The sequence below is a fragment of the Oncorhynchus masou genome, unplaced genomic scaffold (assembly GCF_036934945.1).
Source record: "Oncorhynchus masou masou isolate Uvic2021 unplaced genomic scaffold, UVic_Omas_1.1 unplaced_scaffold_1592, whole genome shotgun sequence".
NCBI lineage: Eukaryota > Metazoa > Chordata > Actinopteri > Salmoniformes > Salmonidae > Oncorhynchus > Oncorhynchus masou.
The window spans coordinates 6191-28874 of NW_027006000.1; the positions used below are offsets into that span (position 1 = coordinate 6191).

The window sequence follows — 22684 nt, forward strand, 5'->3', positions numbered from 1 at the left end:
AACATGGCAAACGTTGTTTATAATCAATCCTCAAGGTGTTTTTCAAATATCTATTCGATAATGTATCCACCGGGACAATTGGTTTTTCAGTAGGACCGATTGGAATAATGACTACCTCTGTATTTTACTCGATAATCACTCTGGGAGCCATCAGGTGACCAGTTGCGCAATGTAGCCGCTTACGGGTATTCTTCAACATAAATGCGTAAAACTATGTCACAATACTGTAGACACCTTGGGGAATACGGAGAAAAAGTAATCTGGTTGATAGCCCATTCACTGCTCAATAGGAACGCATTGGAACGCAAAGCTTTCAAAAGATGAGTCACTTCCGGATTGGATTTTTCTCAGGCTTTCGCCTGCAAAATCAGTTCTGTTATACTCACAGACAATTTTTTTACAGTTTTGGAAACTTTAGAGTGTTTTTGATCATAAGCTGTCAATTATATGCATATTCTAGCAACTTGTCCTGACAAAATATCCCGTTTGTTACGGGAACGTTATTTTTCCAAAAATGAAAATACTGCCCCCTAGTCACAAAAGGATATGAGGCGATCCTGTATGAACTCAGGTTCTCACCTTGAGCTCTGCTCCTGCAGCCTTTCACCAGCAGTATGATGGTCACCAGCAGGTAGGGAGACCCCACCAGTAAACTACACAGCAGCCTGGGTAGAGACATGGACAACACTGGGACTGCTGGAGATGGGACTGCAGTTGGAGAAAGAAAACAATTTTATGGCGATGGTGATGGGTAGAGACAAGGACAACACTGGAGACATGAACAACACAAGAGATGGTGCTGGAGAGAGACAAGAACAACACTGGAGATGGTGATGGGCAGAGACATGGACAACACTGGAGATGGTGCTGGAGAGAGACATGGACAACACTAGAGATGGTGCTGGAGAGAGACATGGACAACACTGGAGATGGTGCTGGAGAGAGACATGGACAACACTGGAGATGGTGCTGGAGAGAGACATGAACAACACTGGAGACATGAACAACACTGGAGATGGTCCTGGAGAGAGACATGGACAAAACTGGAGACATGAACAACACTGGAGATGGTCCTGGAGAGAGACATGGACAACACTCGAGACATGAACAACACTGGAGATGGTGCTGGAGAGAGACATGGACAACACTGGAGATGGTGCTGGAGAGAGACATGGACAACACTGGAGATGGTGCTGGAGAGAGACATGAACAACACTGGAGACATGAACAACACTGGAGATGGTCCTGGAGAGAGACATGGACAACACTGGAGACATGAACAACACTGGAGATGGTCCTGGAGAGAGACATGGACAACACTCGAGACATGAACAACACTGGAGATGGTGCTGGAGAGAGACATGGACAACACTGGAGATGGTGCTGGAGAGAGACATGGACAACACTGGAGATGGTGCTGGAGAGAGACATGGACAACACTGGAGATGGTGCTGGAGAGAGACATGAACAACACTGGAGACATGAACAACACTGGAGATGGTCCTGGAGAGAGACATGGACAACACTGGAGATGGTGCTGGAGTGAGACATGGACAACACTGGAGATGGTGCTGGGTTGAGACATGGACAACACTGGAGATGGTGATGGAGAGACACATGGACAACACTGGAGATGGTGCTGGAGAGAGACATGGACAACACTGGAGATGGTGCTGGAGAGAGACATGAACAACACTGGAGACATGAACAACACTGGAGATGGTCCTGGAGAGAGACATGGACAACACTGGAGATGGTGCTGGAGAGAGACATGGACAACACTAGAGATGGTGCTGGAGAGAGACATGGAAAACACTGGAGATGGTGCTGGAGAGAGACATGGACAACACTGGAGATGGTGCTGGAGAGAGACATGAACAACACTGGAGACATGAACAACACTGGAGATGGTCCTGGAGAGAGACATGGACAACACTGGAGATGGTGCTGGAGAGAGACATGGACAACACTGGAGATGGTGCTGGGTTGAGACATGGACAACACTGGAGATGGTGATGGAGAGACACATGGACAACACTGGAGATGGTGATGGAGAGACACATGGACAACACTGGAGATGGTGCTGGAGAGAGACATGGACAACACTGGAGATGGTCCTGGAGAGAGACATGGACAACACTGGAGATGGTGCTGGAGAGAGACATGGACAACACTAGAGATGGTGCTGGAGAGAGACATGGACAACACTGGAGATGGTGCTGGAGAGAGACATGGACAACACTGGAGATGGTGCTGGAGAGAGACATGAACAACACTGGAGACATGAACAACACTGGAGATGGTCCTGGAGAGAGACATGAACAACACTGGAGATGGTGCTGGAGAGAGACATGGACAACACTGGAGATGGTGCTGGGTTGAGACATGGACAACACTGGAGATGGTGATGGAGAGACACATGGACAACACTGGAGATGGTGCTGGGTAGAGACATGGACAACACTGGAGATGGTGATGGAGAGACACATGGACAACACTGGGACTGCTGGAGATGGAATGGGAGTTGGAACTGCAGTTGGAGGAAGATCGAATAAATCCCCAGTGCCTTCCGTTCTATTAGCTTACATGCAATCATTGGATAATAAAATTGACGACCTATGAGGAAGATTAAACTACCAACGGCACATTAAAACTGCACAATCTTAGGCTTCACGGAGTCGTAGCTGAACGACAACAATATCAACATACAGCTGGATGGTTATACGCTGTATCAGCAGGATAGAACAGCAGCGTCAAGGGGATTCGGACTATGTATATTTGTAAACAAGAGCTGGTGCACGATATCTAAGGAAGTCTCGAGGATTTGTTCGCCTGAGGTAGCGTATCTCATGGTAAGCTGTAGACCACACTTTCTAACTAGAGAATTTTCATCTGTATTTTTTGTACCTGTCCACATACCAACCCAGCCCGATTCTGGCACTAACACCGCACTGAATGAGCTGTATTCCCGCCATAAGCAAACAAGAATACGCTCATCCCTAGGCGACACTCCTAGTGGCCTTTAATGCAGGGAAACTTAAATCCAAATTTCTATCAGCAGGTCAAATGTGCAACCAGAGGGAAGAAAACTTCAAATAAATAAAGCAAATCTCTCCCTCCATTTGGCAAATCTGACCATAAGTCTATCCTCCTGATTCCTGCTTACAAGCCAAAAAATAAATCAGGAAGCACCAGTGACTCGGTCAATAAAAAAGTGGTCAGATGAAGCAGATGCTCAGCTACAGGACTGTTTTGCAAGCAAAACGTGACTCTTCCGAATGCATTGAGGAGTACACCACATCAGTAATTGGCTTCATCAATAAGTGCATCAATGACGTCGTCCCCACAGTGACTGTACGTACTTACCCCAACCAGAATCCATGGATTACAGTCAACATCCACACTGAGCTAAAGGCTAGAGCTGCTGCTTTCAAGGAGCGAGACTCTAACCTGGAATCGTATAAGAAATCTCGGTATGCCCTCCGACGAACAATCAGACAGTCAAAGTGTCAATACAGGACTAAGATCGAATATGTACTACACCATCTCCCACACTCGTAGGATGTGGCAGGGCTTGCACACCATTACAGACAACAAAGGGAAGCACAGCCGAGAGCTGCCCAGTGACTCGAGCCAACCAGACGAGCTACAGTGCCTTGCGAAAGTATTCTGCCCCCTTGAACTTTGCGACCTTTTGCCAAATTTCAGGCTTCAAACATAAAGATATTAAACTGTATTTTTTTGTGAAGAATCAACAACAAGTGGGACACAATCATGAAGTGGAACGACATTTATTGGATATTTCAAACTTTTTTAACAAATCAAAAACTGAAAAATTGGGCGAGCAAAATTATTCAGGTTTCAGCACCTCTTAATAGTGTAAAGAAGAACCACCCAGTTTATAATGCAGGTTTCAGCACCTCTTAACAGTGTAAAGAAGAACCACCCAGTTTATATTGCAGGTTTCAGCACCTCTTAACAGTGTAAAGAAGAACCACCCAGTTTATAATGCAGGTTTCAGCATCTCTTAACAGTGTAAAGAAGAACCAGATAATCTGAATGTCAAGGTTTCTCATATTCTCACCTGTCACTGTCATCCAGCTCTCTGGTGATTCTCCTTCAGAGTTGGTACACTTGTAGAGTCCTTCATCTGACTTGGATACTGCAGGGATGGTCATCTCTCCTGTAGTCTCAGTCCTGATGAGGGATCCATCTTTGTAGAAATCAGCTGTGAGGTTAGAGGGAGTTACCTGATATCTGCAGCGCAGAGTCACAGAATCTCCCTCAGTCACAGGAAGGGCAGGGCTCTCCAGGATCACAGCTCCAGCTGTATATAATATATAAACATCATATATAAACAGGGCTCTCCAGGATCACAGCTCCATCTGTATATAATATTTAAACATCATATATAAACAGGTCTCTCCAGGATCACAGCTCCAGCTGTATATAATATATAAACATCATATATAAACAGGTCTCTCCAGGATCACAGCTCCAGCTGTATATAATATATAAACATCATATATAAACAGGGCTCTCCAGGATCACAGCTCCAGCTGTATATAATATATAAACATCATATATAAACAGGTCTCTCCAGGATCACAGCTCCAGCTGTATATAATTTATAAACATCATATATAAACAGGTCTCTCCAGGATCACAGCTCCAGCTGTATATAATATATAAACATCATATATAAACAGGGCTCTCCAGGATCACAGCTCCAGCTGTATATAATATATAAACATCATATATAAACAGGGCTCTCCAGGGTCACAGCTCCAGCTGTATATAATATATAAACAGGTCTCTCCAGGATCACAGCTCCAGCTGTATATAATATATAAACAGGTCTCTCCAGGATCACAGCTCCAGTTGTATATAATATATAAACAGATCTCTCCAGAATCACAGCTCCATCTGTATATAATATATAAACATCATATATAAACAGGTCTCTCCAGGATCACAGCTCCAGCTGTATATAATATATAAACATCATATATAAACAGGGCTCTCCAGGATCACAGCTCCAGCTGTATATAATATATAAACATCATATATAAACAGGTCTCTCCAGGATCACAGCTCCAGCTGTATATAATATATAAACATCATATATAAACAGGGCTCTCCAGGATCACAGCTCCAACTGTATATAATATATAAACAGATCTCTCCAGGATCACAGCTCCAGCTGTATATAATATACAAACATCATATATAAACCTAACATCAGCTATCTCAAACCAGATGAACCACTAAATACTATAATGTTATTAGATGGTGTTTGTGGACATACCATGTACTGTGATGTTGACAGCGTTGCTGTGTTCTCCAGACTCAGACTCACACCAGTACACTCCACTGTGCGATGGTATTAGTGACACGTTGCATGAAGACCCTTGTTGTTTTCCCCAGTCAGTATTACACTCTGAAATGATTCCTCTCGATGTGTTCCTCACCACTCTCCATCCAGTTGAGTTCCCCTGAACCTCACAGCTCAGAGAGACAGACTCAAATTTAAAAAACTGAGATCTGTCAGGACTGATGCTCAGAGAAGCTGGAGGAGAGAGATAGAGAGAGAGAGAGAGAGAGAGAGAGAGAGAGAGAGACAGAGAGAGAGACAGAGAGAGAGAGAGAGAAACAATGAGTAGAGTACAGCAGCTTCCTCTTGCATAGCTAAAGTGAGCCTCCAACTTGGTTACATTAACCCAGGCGGACGAGCAAGGAACTAGCTAGAACGAGTTCAACTTTAACCAAGTTGGAGTCTCACGTTAGCTAACTAGCTAGCTACCACAGCTAGCTAGTTAGCTAAAGTGAGCCTCCAACTTGGTTACATTAACACAGGCGGACTATATACAAGAAAATATCCCCAAACACACAGTGGCTAAACTCTGGTGCCCAAACACCTGGCGTGCCCTCATTCACTAACTCAAGAGTGGTCATATCTACCCTCCCCCAAGAAAATACCTTAAACTGCTACCATACAGCAAGTGAATGCAACCACCACTCCATCTTGGACTTGAACAGCCTCTAAAATGAGGTCCATCTCTACCAGACAACAGTCCCCATCCTGGACATGAACAGCCTTTATAACCAGGTCCACCTCTACAAGACAACAGCCTCCATCCTGGACTTGAACAGCCTTTATAACCAGGTCCACCTCTACAAGACAACAGTCCCCATCCTGGACTTGAACAGACTTTATAACCAGGTCCACCTCTACAAGACAACAGCCCCCATCCTGGACTTGAACAGCCTTTATAACCAGCTCCACCTCTACAAGACAACAGCCTCCATCCTGGACTTGAAAAGCCAAGTGTGCAGTTAAATTTGGTAAAAAACACATTTCTTTCCACTGGGCCATGGGTTGAGACAGGGGTGCAGCTTGAGCCCTCTTCAATATACATATATCAACCAGTCTGCAGCACCGAGCCTCACCCTACTTGACTCAAAAATCAAATGTCTATAGTTACAGATGATCTGGTGCTTCTGTCCTCAACCAAGGAAGGCCTATAGCAACACCTAGATCTTCTGCACAGATTCTGTCAAGATTTGGGCCCTGAGAGTAAACCTCAGTAAGACAAAAATAATGGTGTTCCAAGTAAGGGAATACCACCCTGAAATGGGCAAAAATGAATGTGAACTTATTGGCATCGGACGAAACATATACACTTTGTACAATACCACTCAAATGGGCATTGTTTAATTCAAAACTGATTGCAAATGCCATATTGCAAATGCCAAGTGTCACACAGCAAAAATCCAATAGATGGCGAGCGCGCTACCCTGAAAATGTTCATATTGCAAATGAGCATCAAGTCAAGACCAAAGAGTAAAATTTTGAAAATGTTGATTTGTTTTCAAAAACGTATCACCACCTTAAAAAGTGCTTTCTGGATCTCGATTTTTTTGTCAATTACACATGTGTAAGAACGGTATGAACATACTTTTGTCATATTTTATTGTCATATTTTTTTTAATGTAATTGTGCATAAGGCATATGTTTTGTCCATTTGCAATATGATTTCATAGGAAGTCAAAAGTCAAAGTCAAAAGTCAGTGAACCATTGCCAAAGGCCTTAAGAATGTCCATGAAAATGTCCAAATGCAATATGAAAGTATTGAAAGTGCGACATCAGGGTGTTATGTGCATTTGCCATGTACGATCATATGAAGTTGGCTTCCAAAACCTAAAGTCCAAACCCAAAAGTGAACCATGTCCAAATGGCATTTATACTTTCCAAATTATACACTGCTCAAAAAATAAAGGGAACACTAAAATAACACATCCTAGGTCTGAATGAATGAAATATTCTTATTAAATACTTTTTTCTTTACATAGTTGAATGTGCTGACAACAAAATCACACAAAAAGTATGAATGGATATCAAATTTATCATCCCATGGAGGTCTGGATTTGGAGTCACACTCAAAATTAACTTCTTGAAACTCCCCATCCCGGATCCGGGATCGTGACTAAGCCTCAGGCTCATTAGCATAACGCAACGTTAACGATTTCTGAAAATCGCAAATAAAATTAAAATAATGCGTTTGCTCTCAAGCTTAGCCTTTTCTTAACAACACTGTCATCTCAGATTTTCAAAATATGCTTTTGAACCATAGAAATGGACTAATTTGTGTAAGAGTATGCACAGCTAGCATAGCATTTTGTGTAGCATGTAGCACGCAACATTTTCACAAAAGCCAGATAACCAAATAAATAAAATCATTTACCTTTCAATGAGGAGACTCCCAGCCACATACCAGATGCGCAGTGTTTCCTGAAAGCGTCTGTGTGTAGGAGAAATCGTTCCGTTTTCTACATTGCGCCTGGCTACCGAAACGAACCGAAAATGCAGTCACCTACAACGTGAAACTTTTTCCGGATTAACTACATAATATCGACCGAAACATGGCAAACGTTGTTTGGAATCAATCCTCAAGGTGTTTTTTCACATATCTCTTCATTGACATGCAGTTCGTGGAAGCTTGCTTCCCTCTCTGTGTCCCATGGAAAAATACTGGCAGGTGACTTTTGCGCACCAATTTCGGCGCAGGACACCGGGCGGACACGTGGTAAATGTGGTCTCTTATGGTCAATCTTCCAATGATCTGCCTACAAATACGTCACAATGCTGCAGACACCTTGGGGAAACGACAGAAAGGGCAGACTCATTCCTCTTGCGTTCACAGCCATATAAGGAGATCATGACAAACAGAGCCTCAAAAATCCTTGTCATTTCCTGGATGCCATCTCATCTTGGTTTTGCCTGAAGCTCACGTTAAAGGGCACGCACAGAGAAGATATTTGTATTTCTGGACACGTCAGAGTGTTTTCTTTCGAACAGTAGCAATTATATGCATAGTCGAGCATCTTTTTGTGACAAAATATCTTGTTTAAAACGGGAACGTTTTTCATCCAAAAATGAAATAGCGCCACCATAGATGTAAGAGGTTAAAGTGGAAAACCACACTACAGGCTGATCCAACTTTGATGTAATGTCATTAAAACATGTCAAAATGAGGCTCAGTAGTGTGTGTGGCCTCCACGTACCTGTATGACCTCGCTACAATGCCTGGGCATGCTCCTGATGAGGTGACAGATGGTCTCCTGAGGGATCTCCTCCCAGACCTGGACTAAAGCATCCGCCAACTCCTGGACAGTCTGTGGTGCAACGTGACGTTGGTGGATGGAGCGAGACATGATATCCCAGATGTGCTCATTTGGATTCAGGTCTGGGGAATAGGTGGGCCAGTCCATAGCATCAATGCCTTCCTCTGGCAGGAACAGCTGAAACACTCCAGCCACATGAGGTCTAGCATTGTCTTGCATTAGGAGGAACCCAGGGCCAACCACACCAGTATATGGTCTCACAAGGGGTCTGAGGATCTCCTCTCGGTACCTAATGGCAGTAAACACCTTCTTTTGACTGTGAAGGGTTAATGTCACACGGTCAAGGATAGGCTTGGACAGATCAGGAGGACCTTAGGAACAGTCCTGTGGTTGAATTGTATTTCTAAACCTAACGGTTCCGCCGCTGTCACTCAAAATCAAATGACGTACTGGTGCAGGCTTCATATTGGGCCTATTTTTCTCATGGTCGCTGCGCTCAGACCGAGCGAGCTACGGTCAAGCGGGGCACCTCGTTGGACTCGGCACAGTCTGGACACTATGGTGATGCCATTGTTTGTGTTGATTTCAGAATGTCCATTTGGTCATGTTTTCTCACTTTTGCAAAGTCACTGTGCATTTGCCATATGGTTAACTGGGCAGTCACCATCACCAATTTGTCATGCCATAAAAATCATGCAGGAATGCCAAATTGACTGGCCCGATGACCTCGGGATGTCTGGGCAGTGATTCTGGTACCTCTCCATCGCTCGTTTGGGTTGATTTCAGAATGTCACTTTTGGTGATGGCACCTCACTGTTAAAACATATTGCAAATGTTCCTTACTTTTGCAAAGTCACTGAAAATTCATGCAGGAATGCCAAATTGACTGGCCCGATGAACTCGGGATGGCTCGGCAGTGATTCTGGTACCTCTCCATCGCTCGTTTGAGTTGATTTCAGAATGTCGCTTTTGGTGATGGTACCTCACTGTTAAAACATATTGCAAATGTTCCTTACTTTTGCAAAGTCACTGAAAATTCGTGCAGGAATGCCAAATTGACTGGCCCGATGAACTCGGGATGGCTCGGCAGTGATTCTGGTACCTCTCCATCGCTCATTAGGGTTGATTTCAGAATGTCCATTTGGTAATGTTTTCTCACTCTTTCAAAGTCACTGTGCATTTGCCATATGGTTAACTGGGCATTCACCATCACCAATTTGTCATGCCATAAAAATCATGCAGGAATGCCAAATTGACTGGCCCGATGACATAGGGATGGCTGGGCAGTGATACTGGTACCTCTCCATCGCTCGTTTGGGTTGATTTCAGAATGTCGCTTTTGGTGATGGTACCTCACCGCTTAAACATATTGCTAATGGACAAGAGTCACCTGCAAGTCACCGTCCATCAGTCAATTTGATATCATTCTGACACCAAACTGATACAAACTGACACCAAACCCACTCTTCCCAACTCCTTTAGGAGCCAAGTATAACATACTTCAGAGCTGGCCCAAAATTCACAAGGCCTTCGGTACAAAACATTAAAAAAAACATAAAACACATAGTTACTTTCTAGCTGCGGGGCCAGTTCGGACATTATGTGCAGTCCTATGTGAGGCGACCCCGAATCCCGAGTTTCGGCTCGATAGGTCATTTGGTGTCCGAGTAAAAGCCTAATTGGAGCTGAAAATCCACTTTTTTCCATGCCTTGCTACGGGGTCCTTGAATGAGCTATCGGACCGAGATGTTGGGTTCTGTCTCTATGGGCCGAGACGGTCACAATGCACCTAGTCTTGTGTCTCTGGGACATTTCTAAATGTCGCCATTTTCGTAATGGTCAAAATGAATTGAAGTCATTGCAAATGTTCGACGCTGTTTCTCGGTCCGAGAACCTCCTAGAGCGCTGTAACTCACCACGCACTATCTACCTGAGGTCTAGAACAGGATTCTAAAGTTTCGGAACTCTAGGTCTGACGGTTCTTTTTTAGCTCGAACAAAGCTAACTATTGGAGGCACTGTCAGTCTCTACACACCCCAATACGTCCCTCCATCCAAGTTGTGTATCTGTGTGATTTATTTTTCCTTTGAATTTTTATGGGAAAAATGACTGATTTACAGTTCATGGGGGTTGTCTAATCACACATATGAAGTTTTGGACAGATCTGATTTTTTTAACCCTTCCAAACAGCCCCTGAGACACCAATTATGGCACTTCCGGTTGGCACAGGAAGCTATAAATACACACATGCCTTGACTGACATAGAAACCTACGGAATCCTGAGTTTTAAGTCTTTAAGTTGAGAATTGACTGATCTACACAGGGTTGAATAATGCAGAGGCCTTTTCACCTTTCGAGGCGATGTACATCCAAATACCTTTTGGGTCAATTTAACCACTTCCGGTTGATCCAGGAAGCTTAGAATCGACACGGGTAGACCTCATAGTGGTCTGATGGAATGTCATAGAAGACAGGTTCATACAGCATTCATAACCCATATAGACTCCAGGTTGTATTTAGGGGAGCAGGCAATGTATTCCTATGGGGAGAGAAGTCAATGCACACTGTTTTTTTGTAAACACCTTCTTTTAACTGTGAAAGGTTAATGCCACACAGTCAAGGTTAGGCTTGCACAGATCGGGAGGACCTTAGGAACACTCCTGTGTTTGAATTGTCCTTCTAAACCTAACGGTTCCGCCGCTGTCACCCAAAATCAAATGACATTGTGGTGAGGGCATCATTGTGGGCCTATTTTTCTCATGGTCGCTGCGCTCAGACCGAGCGAGCTACGGTCAAGCGGGGCACCTCGTTGGACTCGGCACGGCCTTGGGATTATGTTTATGCTATTGCCTGCTCTCTGTGTCTTTAAACACAACGCTTTGTCACTCCATCCTTGCTGTGTGTGTGTGTGAGAGCTTTTCTCTGACATCTGTTGGGAAAAATGACTGATTTACAGTTCATGGGGGTTGTCTAATCACACATATGAAGTTTTGGACAGATCTGATTTTTTTAACCCTTCCAAACAGCCCCTGAGACACCAATTATGGCACTTCCGGTTGGCACAGGAAGCTATAAATAAACTCATATCCTCATTGGGGTATGCCTTTACAGAATCCTGAGTTTTAAGTCTTTACGTTAAGAACTGAGTTATTTACGGAGGGTTTAGTGAGTGTGTGTTATTTCAGAAAATCATAGAAAATCACAGAAATGTCGCAGAGCTCCGCAGCACATTTAAAAAATATTCGTATGAACACCCTGCAACTGGATCTGTAACCGTTGAAAAAAAAAACACCTATATCTGAACATCACGATCTGGTCATCGTACGATTTCTCTTAAATGACGATAGATAAATGGCTGATTTTTTTTATTGACACCGGAGGCTCCTTGACTTTGACGTGAAGTGAAAAAATCTTTTCTCTATTTTCATTTTGGACCTTTAATCCCAGAAATATGGCCATAACTCAAAAACCGTTGAGGCCTAGACGCCATCTTGTTCGGGGCCATCTTCCCATTATGCCAAACCTACGCTCACCAAGTTTCGGCTTCGAAATATTTTCAGTTTTCGAGATATGGCACGTCGTGATTCGGGATGTTTTGTCCAATAGCAATATGATTGCTTATGCCCTCTTGTGGGATCTTCCGGCATAGCGGAAAAATGGGCCAAAATTTGTTTATTTTATAAAACGAAAACCGAATGTCCGACAAAGTTCATTTGATGACTTCCCGGTAGGTCTGGCCCTGCCGCTCGGCCCGACGCCGTCCCCAAATTTTTTAAATGTTTTCGGACGTCTAGTAAGGGACCGTACAGTTCCAATAGGGCCTTTCTCACTAACCATACGGTGATTGTCAAAATGTTCCCTTAAGGTATGTCAGGCTACCTCTGGCAAGCACTTGGAGGGCTGTGCGGCCCCCCAAAGAAATACCAACCCACACTATGACTGACCCACCACCAAACCGGTCATGCTGGAGGATGTTGCAGGCAGCAGAACGTTCTCCACGGCGTCTCCAGACTGTCACGTCTGTCACATGTGCTCAGTGTGAACCTGCTTTCATCTGTGAAGAGCACAGGGCGCCAGTGGCGAATTTGCCAATCTTGGTGTTCTCTGCCAAACGTCCTGCACGGTGTTGGGCTGTAAGCACAACCCCCACCTGTGGACGTCGGTCCCTCATACCACCTTCATGGAGTCTGTTTCTGACCGTTTGAGCAGACACATGCACATCTGTGGCCTGCTGGAGGTCATTTTGCAGGGCTCTGGCAGTGCTCCTCCTGTTCCTCCTTGCACAAAGGCGGAGGTAGCGGTCCTGATGCTGGGTTGTTGCTCTCCTACGGCCTCCTCCACGTCTCCTGATGTACTGGCCTGTCTCCTGGTAGCGCCTCCATGCTCTGGACACTACGCCGACAGACACAGCAAACCTTCTTGCCACATCTCACATTTATGTGCCATCCTGGATGAGCTGCACTACCTGAGCCACTTGTGTGGGTTGTAGACTCCGTCTCATGCTACCACTAGAGTGAAAGCACCACCAGCATTCAAAAGTGACCAAAACATCAGCCAGGAAGCATAGGAACTGAGAAGTGGTCTGTGGTCCCCACCTGCAGAACCACTCCTTTATTGGGGGTGTCTTGCTAAATGCCTATAATTTCCACCTGTTTTCTATTCCATTTGCACAACAGCATGTGAAATTTATTGTCAATCAGTGTTGCTTCCTAAGTGGACAGTTTGATTTCACAGAAGTGTGATTGACTTGGAGTTACATTGTGTTGTTTACTTCTTTGAGATAGGGGGCGCTCTTTTAATTTTTGGATAAAAAAACGTTCCCGTTTTAAACAAGATATTTTGTCACGAAAAGATGCTCGACTATGCATGTAATTGACAGCTTTGGAAAGAAACCACTCTGACGTTTCCAAAACTGCAAAGATATTATCTGTGAGTGCCCCAGAACTAATGCTACAGGCGAAACCACAATGAAATTTCATACAGGAAATGGTCCAGAATTTGAATGCGCTGTGTTCCAATGTCTCCTTATATGGCTGTGAATGCGCAAAGAATGAGCCTGCACTTTCTGTCGTTTCCCCAAGGTGTCTGCAGCATTGTGACTTATTTGTAGGCATATCATTGGAAGATTGACCATAAGAGACTATTATTGCGTAATCTCCAGCTCCATGCACGTTTCAATTTGCTTCAGAGGAGAAAGCCAACTGCCACGAATGATTTATCGTCGATAGATATGTGAAAAACACCTTGAGGATTGATTCTAAACAACGTTTGCCATGTTTCTGTCGATATTATGGAGTTAATTTGCGAAAAAGTTCACGTTGTAATGACTTCATTTTCATTTTTTTTTACCCAAACGTGATTATATTATATTATTATTTTTTGAAAAACTGAACATTTGCTATCAAACTGAGAGTCTCCTCATTGAAAACATCTGAAGTTCTTCAAAGGTAAATTATTTTATTTGAATGCTTTTCTTGTTTTTGTGAAAATGTTGCTGGCTGAATTCTAGGCTTATAGCTATGCTAGCTATCAATACTCTTACACAAATGCTTGTTTAGCTATAGTTCAATAGCATATTTTGAAAATCTGAGATGACAGTGTTGTTAACAACAGGCTAAGCTTGAGAGCAAATATATTTATTTCATTTCATTTGCGATTTTTATGAATAGTTAACGTTGCGTTATGCTAATGAGCTTGAGGCTATAAATAGGATCCCGGATACGGGATTGCTCGTCGCATGAAGTTAAGTGTTCCTTTTTTGAGCAGTGTATATAGCCCTATGTTAAGCCATGAATCAACCTAGATGGTCCATTTGTCATGTATGATGAGGGAGAAGTGGGACTCTAGTTTAACTTGTTTGTTTTTTTAATCCAAAATGTCCAAAATAACCGGGGCGCCCCCAATTGGATGGGCATGGTTGGGGGGGAGGGTGCTCCATTACCAAACCGTGGACCCCTTGCACCCCCCCTAAAGGCATTAAAATATGTTTTTTATATGTGCTCCTGGTAACCCGTTCCAATCTCAGGCGCAGGATGTCCATTTGCAATATGTTTCAATGGGCATTTACAATCACGAATTTGACATGCTCAAAAATACTACAGAAATGCAAAATTGACTGGCCTGATGAACTCGGGATGTCCAGGCAGTGATTCTGGTTCCTTTCCATCTCTCATTGTGTTGATTTCATCATGTCCATTTGGTGATGTTTTTTCACTCTTTAAACATATTACAAATGGACAAAGTCAGCCAGCAGGTCAGCGTCAATCAATCAATTAGATATCATTCTGACACCAAACCCACTTTTTCCAACTCGTTTAGAAGCCAACTATCACATATTTCAGAGCAGTTCATAGTTCATTGATAGTTAATTTGGAGCCCGAGCAGAGACCTTAATTGGTGCTGAAAATCCACATTTTCTGGGTGTTGCTATGAGGTCCTTGAATGAGCTATCGGACAGAAACATTAGGGTCCGTCTCTATGGGCCAAGGCGGTTTCAATGCACCTAGTCTTGCAACTCTTGGACTTTTCTAAATGTCGTCATTTTCGTGATGGTCAAAATTAATTGAAGTTATTGCAAATGTAAGAGGCTGTTTCTCGGTCTGAGAACCTTCTAGAGCCACATAACAAAAGTTTCAGAGCCTGACGGTTTTTTGATAATTGAACAAAGGTAACGATTGCAGGCTCTGTTTGTCTCTAAACCCCACACTTTGTCACTCCATCCTTGCTGTGTTTATGTGTGAGTTTTTCTTGGAAGTCTGATGGGAGAAATGACTGAATTACAGTTCATGAGGGTTACCTAGTCACACATGTGAAGTTTTGGAAAGATGTTGCGGTTGACACAGGAGGCTGAAAGTGAATACATATCCTCATCGTCTTTATGTTAAGACCTGATTTACAGAGGGTTGAATGAGTGTGTGTGATTTCATCACAGAAGTCTCGCAGTCCGAAACCTTAACATCTGAACACGCCGCAACTGGATCTGGATCTGAAAGAATAACACATTTCTTTGACCATCACCAATTGTACTTTGTATGATTTCTCGTAAATTACGATAGATAAATGGCTGGTTCTGTTTTTCCTGACTCCGTAGGTTCAAGTGCTTTGACGTGAAGCAGTCAAATTAGCGCTCTATTTTCGTTTTTGACTTTTAATCCCAGAAAAATGGCCTTAACTCAAAAAGGCCTCGACGCCATCTTTTCGGGGCTAACTGCCCATTATGCCAAACCTATGCTCGCCAAGTTTCGTCTTTGAAGTCTCTTCCGTTTAGGAGAAATGGCCATGTCGTGATTGGTGATGTTTTGTACATTTGCAATAAGATTCCATTTGCCTGGTGGAATTTACCGGGACAGCAGAATAATGACCAAAATTTGTAAATGTTATAAAACGAAAACCGAATGTCCGAGAGACTCCGTTCGATGACTTCCCGGAAGATCTGGCCCCGGTGCACGGACCGCCTCCGTCCGTGTATTTTACAAACATTTGCAGACGTCTAGTAAGGGACCGTATATTTTTAATATGGAGTTTCTCATCGATCATACAGCAAATGCCAAAATGTTCCTTTCATGTATGTAAGGTCCAGTCGTCAAGACAACAAATACAAATTCTATCTAGATACAGTTGCACTAGAACATAAAAATAATTATATCTACCTAGACCTAAACCTCAACACCAAAGGTAACTTCCACAAGGCTGTGAATGATCTAACAGACAAAGCAGGAAGGGCCTTCTATAGCAGCAAAAACAATAAAACTTGACATCCCAATCAGGATCTGGCTACACATGCTTCAATCCTTTAACCTCTTACGGCCACTGAGACGCTAGCGTCTCACCTAGCCACTAGCCTGAGGAAATGCGTAGCGCCAAATTCATATAGTACTCGATAAAACTCAAACTTTCATTAAATCACACATACAGGGTACTCAATTAAAGCAACACTCGTTGTGAATCGAGCCAACATGTCAGATTTTTTAAATGCTTTTCGGCGAAAGCATGAGAAGCTATTATCTGATAGCATGCACCCCCCCGAAATACCTGAACGAGACGGAAACAAAAGAATTAGCGTAGCCGGCGCTACACAAAACGCAGAAATAAAATATAAAACATGCATTACCTTTGATGAGCTTCTTTGTTGGCACTCAAATATGTCCCATAAACATCACAATTGGTTCTTTTTTAAAAATTAATTCCGTCCATGTATACCCAAAATGTCCATTTATAAAGCCCGTCTGATCCAGAAAAAAACAGCTTTCCAAAACGCAACGTCATTACAAAAAATGTAAAAAGTTGCATATAAACTTTCCTAAAATACTTCCAACTACTTTTGTAATCCAACTTTAGGTATTTGTAAACGTTAATAATCGATCAAATTGATGACGGGGCGATCTGTATTCAATAGCAGCAAGTCAACAAATCATGGACGATTTTCTCTCTTTCATAACTTTCCACCGTGTAACCTCTGACAGGAAGTGCCTATTCTTCATTTCACCTAAGATTAACTTCAACCCAATTCCCAAGACTGTCGACATCGTGTGGAAGCTGTAGGAACTGTAAACTGGGCGCTATCTAATTTCCCTTGACATAGACAATACAGGGAACTGGCGGAGGGATATATTTTTTTTTCCCTGAACAGTTTTCCCTTGGGGTTTTGTCTGCAACACATGTTCTGTTATAGTCACAGACATGATTTAACCAGTTTAATAACCTTCAGAGTGTTGTCTATGCACACATACTAATCATATACATATACTATATTCCTGGCATGAGTAGCAGGACGTTGAAATTTTGCACGCTTTTTATCAAAAAGTTGAAAAAATGCACCCTAACCACAAAACACTTTGCCCATTATGGAAACACCCAATTGAGACACTGAATACAGATTTCTGCAAAAATATGCTTTTTGTAAAACACAAGCAGAGCAGAATTAGGGCAATATCTGTTCACAAACAGACCCCACAGAGCCCCAGGACAGCAACACAATTAGACCCAACCAAATCATGAGAAAACAAAAAAGATAATTACTTGAAACATCGGAAAGAATTAAACTGAGCAAACTAGCATGCTATCTAGCCCTAAATAGAGGGTGTGTCTAGAGAAACAACTAGCTTGTGTCTGCTACATGGTGTCTATAGAGAAACAACTAACTTGTGTCTGTTACATGGTGTCTATAGAGAAACAACTAACTTGTGTCTGTTACATGGTGTCTATAGAGAAACAACTAACTTGTGTCTGTTACATGGTGTCTACAGAGAAACAACTAACTTGTGTTTGTTACATGGTGTCTATAGGACAGGCCCAGTGGGTTGTGCCTGTTAGATTGTGTCTATAGGACATGCCCAGTGGGTTGTGTCTGTTACATGGTGTCTATAGGACAGGCCCAGTGGGTTGTGTCTGTTACATGGTGTCTATAGGACAGGCCCAGTGGGTTGTGTCTGTTACATGGTGTCTATAGGACAGGCCCAGTGGGTTGTGTCTGTTACATGGTGTCTATAGGACAGGCCCAGTGGGTTGTGTCTGTTACATGGTGTCTACAGGACAGGCCCAGTGGGTGGTGTCTGTTACATGGTGTCTATAGAAAAACAACTAACTTGTGTCTGTTACATGGTGTCTATAGAGAAACAACTAACTTGTGTCTGTTACATGGAGTCTATAGAAAAACAACTAACTTGTGTTTGTTACATGGTGTCTATAGGACAGGCCCAGTGGGTTGTGCCTGTTAGATTGTGTCTATAGGACATGCCCAGTGGGTTGTGTCTGTTACATGGTGTCTATAGAGAAACAACTAACTTGTGTCTGTTACATGGAGTCTATAGAAAAACAACTAACTTGTGTTTGTTACATGGTGTCTATAGGACAGGCCCAGTGGGTTGTGCCTGTTAGATTGTGTCTATAGGACATGCCCAGTGGGTTGTGTCTGTTACATGGTGTCTATAGGACAGGCCCAGTGGGTTGTGTATGTTACATGGTGTCTATAGGACAGGCCCACTGGGTTGTGTCTGTTACATGGTGTCTATAGGACAGGCCCAGTGGGTGGTGTCTGTTACATGGTGTCTATAGGACAGGCCCACTGGGTTGTGTCTGTTACATGGTGTCTATAGGACAGGCCCACTGGGTTGTGTCTGTTACATGGTGTCTATAGGACAGGCCCAGTGGGTGGTGTCTGTTACATGGTGTATATGATGCCACTGGGTGAAAATAGAGTTTCTATTGCCTCCGTATAGTGCTCTACCTTTGACCATGAAGGGAACAGGGTGCCATTTGGGATAGAGGCTGCAGAAAACCATCAGGCCAAACCATCAGACCACGGAAACACAGAAAACCATCAGACCAAACCACAAGCCACAGAAACACAGATGACCGACACATTTTTAGATTTACATTTTAGTAGACGCTCTTATCCAGAGAGCAGTTAGTGCATGGACATCTAGTCGTAGTACATTCATGGACAACTAGTCATAGTACAGTCATGGACAACTAGTCATAGTACATTCATGGACAACTAGTCATAGTACATTCATAAAAAGATAGAGGCGGGTGACTGAGATATGGTCATGGTAGGACACAGTTTTGGAGTTGGGTTGGATATGAGATGAATCACACACACCAGAAAATATCACACACACACACACCTGGGGCCTTATGAAGTTTGCTGACTTAGGACCAGTTTTGACTTTAAGATCACAAAGCATAACCTACACAGTGCCTGTACAATGAATAACATACATGGGCAGGCAGGGGGACCTGATCCCAGATCAGCACTCTGAGATACAGGGCCTGTACAATGAATAACATACATGGACAGACAGGGGTACCAGATCCCAGATCAGCACTCTGATATACAGGGCCTGTACAATGAATAACATACATGGACAGGCAGGGGGACCTGATCCCAGATCAGCACTCTGAGATACAGGGCCTGTACAATGAATAACATACATGGACAGACAGGGGGACCTGATCCCAGATCAGCACTCTGAGATGTTTGACACATACAGACTATACAAACATGATCGAACACAATGGAATTAGAATTTACTATGAGAGGAGAAAGATGGAGGCAATAATATGAGAAAAAAGAGAGAAGAGAAGAGAAGAAGAAAAATGTTACTATGATAGAACAGATGATGAATATAGAGAAATGTTACTATTATAGAACAGGTGATGAATATAGATAAATGTTACTATTATAGAACAGGTGATGAATATAGAGAAATGTTAATATTATAGAACAGGTGATGAATATAGATAAATGTTACTATTATAGAACAGGTGATGAATATAGAGAAATGTTACTATTATAGAACAGGTGATGAATATAGAGAAATGTTACTATTATAGAACAGGTGATGAATATAGAGAAATGTTACTATTATAGAACAGGTGATGAATATAGATAAATGTTACTATTATAGAACAGGTGATGAATATAGAGAAATGTACTCACCTCCACCTTGTCCAAGGCTACAGTATACCAGTGTACTCAACAGCACTGAAACACACAGAGAGAACTATCACTATGGTACATGATGGAAACACTGAAACACACAGAGAGAACTATCACTGTGGTAAATGATTGATAATAAACTATACAGATATTAAACCATTTAGATATCAAAATATATTGAAATTATAGTATATTGATATTAAACTATATTGACATTAAACCATATTGATATGAAACATATAGATTTTAAACTATATAGATATTAAACCATATAGATAATAAATTATATAGATATTAAACTATACAGATATTAAACTACATAGATATTAAACCATATATATATTAAACTATATAGATATTCAAATATACAGATATACAGATATTAAACTATTTAGATATTAAACCATACATATATTAAACTATACATATATTAAACTATACATATACTAAACTATACATATATTAGACTATACATATATTAAACTATACATATATTAATCTATATAAATATTAAACCATATAGATATTAAACTATGTAGATATTAAACTACATGATGTAAACACTGAAACACACAGAGAGAACTATCATTTTGGTACATGATGGAAACACTGAAACACACAGAGAGAACTATAACTATGGTACATGATGTAAACACTGAAACACACAGAGAGAACAATCACTATGGCTTCAATCTATTAAGCATAATATCAAAATCCCCAACAAAATGTGTAGAGTACTATATATATACTAAACTATATAGATATTAAACTATACAGGTATTAAACCACACATATATTAAACTATATAGATATTAAACTATACATGTATTCAACAATATAGATATAAAACCATATAGATATTAAACTATATAGATAATAAACCATACAGATATTAAACTATATAGATAATAAACCATATAGATATTAAACTATACATATATTAGACTACTTAAACATTAGACTACATAGATTTTAATATATATAGATATTAAACACTATAGATATTAAACTATATAGATATTACACGACATATATATTCAACTATATAGATACTAAACACTACAGATATTAAAGTATATAGATATTAAACCATATAGAAATGAAACCATAGAGATATAAAACTACTTAGATATTAAACTATATAGATATTAAAACATACAGATATTAAACTACATAGATATTAAACCATATTGATATTAAACCATAAATATATTAAACTATATAGTTATTAAACCATACAGATATTAAAATACTTAGATATTAAACTACATAGATATTAAACCATACAGATATTAAACTATATAGATATTAAATAATATAGATAATAAAACTTACAGATATTAAACTCCTTAGAAATGTAACGACATAGATAATAAACTATATCGATATTAAACCCTATAGAAATTAAACTATATAGATATTAAACTATATAGATATTAAACACTATAGATATTAAACTATATAGATATTAAACTATATAGATGTTAAACCATATAGATATTGAACGACATAGATATTAAACCATACAGATATTAAACTAGTTAGATATTAAACTACATAGATATTAAACCATATAGATATTAAACAACATAGATATTCAACTATATAGATATTAAACACTATAGATATTAAACTATATAGATATTAAACCATATAGATATTATACCATACATATGTAAAACTATATAGATATCAAACCATACAGATATTAAACTACTTAGATATTAAACTACATAGATATTAAACCATATAGATTTAAACTATATAGATATTAAATAATATAGATATTAAAACATACAGATATTAAACTCCTTAGAAATTTAACTACATAGATATTAAATTATATCGATATTAAACCCTATAGATAATAAACTATAAAGATATTAAACTACATAGATATTAAACTACATAGATATTAAACACTATAGATATTAAACTATATAGATATTAAACTACATAGATATTAAACCATATAGATATTAAACCATACATATGTAAAACTATATAGATATCAAACCATACAGATATTAAACTACTTAGATATTAAACTACATAGATATTAAACCATATAGATATTAAACTATATAGATATTAAATAATATAGATATTAAATAATATAGATATTAAAACATACAGATATTAAACTCCTTAGAAATTTAACTACATAGATATTAAACTATATCGATATTAAACCCTATAGAAATTAAACTACATAGATATTAAACTACATAGATATTAAACTATATAGATATTAAACACTATAGATATTAAACTATATAGATATTAAACTATATAGATGTTCAACCATATAGATATTAAACTACATAGATATTAAACCATACAGATATTAAACTACTTAGATATTAAACTACATAGATATTAAACCATATAGATATTAAACTATATAGATATTAAATAATATAGATATTAAAACATACAGATATTAAACTCCTTAGAAATTAAACTACATAGATATTAAACTATATCGATATTAAACCCTATAGAAATTAAACTATATAGATATTAAACTACATAGATATTAAACTACATAGATATTAAACTATATAGATATTAAACACTATAGATATTAAACTATATAGATATTAAACCATATAGAT

The 22684-nt window shown here is 40.3% G+C and overlaps 1 protein-coding gene across 1 annotated transcript; it reads right to left on the reverse strand.

Annotated features, from left to right (window-relative positions):
• Nucleotides 1-579: 579 nt before the first annotated feature.
• LOC135531451 (Fc receptor-like protein 5) lies at nt 580-5576 on the reverse strand (the record flags this gene model as incomplete). The annotated part of the gene is made up of 3 exons (XM_064959491.1): nt 580-665; nt 4048-4327; nt 5309-5576. Coding segments are annotated over 3 exons (634 nt in total), but the record flags the coding sequence as incomplete, so codon positions are not given.
• Nucleotides 5577-22684: the final 17108 nt, after the last annotated feature.